Source organism: Cavia porcellus, unplaced genomic scaffold (genome assembly GCF_034190915.1).
Source record: "Cavia porcellus strain 051 isolate PalLab524CR breed Dunkin Hartley unplaced genomic scaffold, mCavPor4.1 scaffold_9, whole genome shotgun sequence".
In the NCBI taxonomy this organism is placed as follows: domain Eukaryota; kingdom Metazoa; phylum Chordata; class Mammalia; order Rodentia; family Caviidae; genus Cavia; species Cavia porcellus.
Window position 1 is genome coordinate 57,981,432 of NW_026947492.1, and position 3,890 is coordinate 57,985,321.

Genomic DNA, 3,890 nt, shown 5'->3' on the forward strand with positions numbered 1-3,890 from the left:
TCCAAACTCGCTGAGGATAACTCTCTGGTATACAGAATGAGATTTTTGTACCTGCTTGTTAAGTCTCTTGGGTACCTTAACATCATCATCAGTCCTAAGAAATATATTATGACAGTCTCCTAGATCATCCTGCTGAGAGTGAGATTTCCTGTCCCATTGCTTGAGCTCCTCAGCTGTGATGTAATATGCATGTATGAGCTGGACAAAGTAAGTATGAGTGTGTGGGTAAGATTATTTTACTTTGCTTTCATATATTCTCCAGAATATGTCTCGTTGTAAGATAATACGTTACTACAGAAGTGGCTATATATCTTTCTTTGCATCACATTCAGATACAATACAAAGATACTTGGAATATATGTTTTACTAATGCATATTGGTATGAATCATAAAATTTGGTCTTTTTTTTGGATGCTTGGTCTTTTTTTCTCATCTCTTAGAGTGTTTTGTGGGAGCTAAGATGATTTAGTGATAATGACTGCCTCAAATTTTGTCACTTTTCTAGATTAGTTCTCTGGAAAATGGAGACCAACTTTTAGTGTTGTGTAAGTCAAGGACATCTGCATACATTTGTACAAAGGTAGGAACAAGGTACAAAAGTAGAAAAATCCCCCTAAATAATACAAAAATAATACAATCCTATGCATTGTTAGAAGATTTTGATGTTAACCTTGAATAGTTTTTAAAAGTTATATGTTCATTGAAACTAAGCTGTTTGAAACATAGTTAAATAAGATCTCAATTTCAGACAAATTACATGAAAAATGAAATTTTAATGGAGTTTTTAATTATTTCATTTCATTCTTTTAACATTTTGTTTTATATATCTATTAATACCTTTTCTTAAATTATACTAAGATATCTTTTATGACAGAGTAAGGGGATTCTATTTGATAATTGTATATAATTTCTTTACATGAAATACAAGATTTCAGCTTTTGTATTTTCTCACTGTGTGATCTATAAACAGCAGAGATAACTAGATAATTTGAATAAGATAATTTTTTCTGGACATATCATGTGACAAAACTAACATGTTAAATAAATGCATACAAATACAAGGCCAAATGAAACAGTGGACTTTGAAAATTAAAGGTGAAACAAAACATGAAAACACTTTCCATAATACGACAAGCATAAAATGGAAACATGTATCCCATAATACAACTCCTATTATGTAATACAGGTAGTATGAGAGACCAGTGGGATCCATTGTACAGCCATGATTGGGAAACAGTGGGACAGAGAGAGAACCCAGAAACACCCTGGAGAATGTAAGATAGTCTTGAATATAGGCATGGAAAAATGACACATGAGGGTGAAACTGTGTATTTTGATGAAGGTTTAATGTTGATTGAGATTGAAGAGAAACTATTTGTGATGAATTGTCCACTCTTTTTTCCTCAGATACATTCTATATGCTTCTTTTCCTATGAATATGAGCAAAAACAGTAGATTTACTGGTGTCATTGACGTACATCATATGGTTTTTTTTGAAGCCAGCATTGGAATCATTGCCAACACAGTTCTCTTTCTCTTTCATGTCCTTCCATTCCTTCTGCAGCACAGGCACAGGCCTACTGATCTGACCATTGGTCACTTGGCCCTTATCCACATAGTCTTGCTCATAACAGAGGGTTTCCTAGCTATAGACATTTTGGGATATTGGCACTTGGGAGATGACATCACATGTACGTCTGTTGTCTATTTGAATAGGTTGATGCAGAACATCTCCATCTGTACCACCTGCCTGCTGAGTGTCCTCCAGGCCATCACCCTCAGCCCCAGAACCTCCTGTTTGGCAAAGTTCAAACAGAAATCCTTGCATCAGGTCCTGTGTTGCTTTCTGTTTTTGTGGGTCTTGAATATGCTCATCAGTAGTCGTTTCTTAATTTCCACTGTTGCCTCTTCCAATGTGACCTCACATGGTCTTATGTTTCTTACTAAATCCTGCTCCCTTTGGTCTATTAGTTCTTTTCTCAAGTATATGTTTTTCTCACTGATGGTTTTCCACTACATGTCTTGGATAGGGCTCATGGTGCTCTCAAGTGGGTATATGGTGATTCTCTTACGCAGACATAAAAGACAATCCCAGCATCTTCACAGCACCAGTCTGTCTTCAAAAGCATCCCCAGAAGAAAGGGCCACCCGCACGATTTTGTTACTCATGAGTTTCTTTATTATTATGTACTGCTTGGACTATGTTATATACTCCATGTCCTCAATCACATGGAAATATAACCCATTTCATCATTGTGTCCTGATGCTGGTTAGCAATGCCTATGCCACAGTCAGTCCTTTGGTGCTCATCAGTAGTAAAAGACGAATGATCAAGTGACTCATATTCATGTAGGGAAAAGTTAGTAAATAATTTTTTTGTTTCATGAGGGATATTGCTTCTTAATGTCTGCTGGGTAATGAAATATACATAGCCATGCTTTTTCTGTTAAACTTATTTAATTTGATACATTGTTCCTGATAAGCATATACTACATGGCTTAAGAGTATGTCTCCCTGAGGAGGCATAAGTTTCTAATTTTAACCTTACTGTTAAGATATGGAAATCTCATCTGGTGTCAAAATCTAAAGAATATTATTTATATTACTGGTTTTTGATAACAGACAAAATAGAAGAAAGATGAAGGAAGCAGTACAAATATGTGGAAAAATGATTGGTAAATTATTGAATTCATAATTTCACTAGTGCAATTTATGGTGATATTTATTGGTTTGTATCTGTCATATATACACTTAGTTTCAGTTACACCTCAAGAAACTCATGGTATAAAATTTTAAAAAGAACAGAAGAGCCAGGAATATAGCTTAGGGTGACAGCACCTGTCTGACTAGCACAAGATGGTGAATTCAATTTCCAGTACCAAAAAAAAAAAAAGATCAGAAAATCTGAGTAAATAGTTTTATGACTTTAATAACACTGAATATTTCATGATGTATGTTAGTGTATCTTAGTGTCTTAAACAGGTAAATAAGTTTCTATGGTATTGCTTTTGTATGGGGATAAAGATAAATGCAAACACCATAAAGCTAAATTATGATGATCTTGATTCCCCACACATCATTTACTAATATCAATAGATAACAGCAGAAGAATTGTCTTCCCTTGATAAAATTTTGAACTTTTTTAAAAATGGAGAGGTTATAAATACAAAGTAGAAGTAGGTAGTGATAGAATATAACAAGTTCAAATTTTTGCTATCTCTGTTTGTTTTGGGAAAAAAGCTAATACAATTCTTGTATCATTTTATTCAAATTATAATTTAAACGCCAAATTTTAATGTTGTTTCTTTTTGAAAATAATACTAATACTATTATTTTGCTTGTCTTAACAGAACATAAGCAATGGAGATCATATACTTGCTGAATTTCGAATTTCTCATAAAACGCTTTTTCTTCTGAAGTATATAATGCATGTGATGTGAGCCTAGGAAACTTTTACTTAAATATGTATCATGTGGATAGTGTCATTGTAGATGGTATAAAACCTGCTCAATGTTAAAACCATCTGTCTAAATTCTACATAAATTAAAACAAACATTGATTTATATCCCTTTGCATATTTATAAAATTCAGTGAAATTCAACCACCCAAATGAGAATTACCTAAAACAAGGATATAAAGCAAATCAAAAGCTATGCTGCCACTGGAGCATTCAGAGATAATCCAGGAATTTATTTATGTAATGTGTCATAACAGGGTACACAATTTCCAAACCTTAACTAGGTCGTCACGTTATGGCTCAAGAAACTGAGGTGTTATGGTTTGAGTCTAGATGTTTCAGCAAAGCTTGAAGCAGTTTTAGATGGGGCTTTTTCAGAGGTAGCTGAATTCAGAGTATGTGACTGATTCATAGTGCAGGGCCGTGCTTTGTT

At 33.9% G+C, this 3,890-nt stretch overlaps 1 protein-coding gene across 1 annotated transcript; it reads left to right on the plus strand.

Moving 5' to 3' along the window:
- The first annotated feature begins 1,438 nt into the window (after positions 1–1,438).
- Positions 1,439–2,338, plus strand: Cavporv1r614 (vomeronasal 1 receptor cavPorV1R614). The gene has a single exon (NM_001167470.1). The coding sequence runs from the start codon at positions 1,439–1,441 to the stop codon at positions 2,336–2,338; it is 900 nt and encodes a 299-aa protein (NP_001160942.1).
- Positions 2,339–3,890: the final 1,552 nt, after the last annotated feature.

What these genes read in the sequence shown, in the direction of transcription:
- Cavporv1r614 (NM_001167470.1), top strand. Translation starts at nt 1,439, where the DNA reads ATGAGCAAAAACAGTAGATTTACTGGTGTCATTGACGTACATCATATG.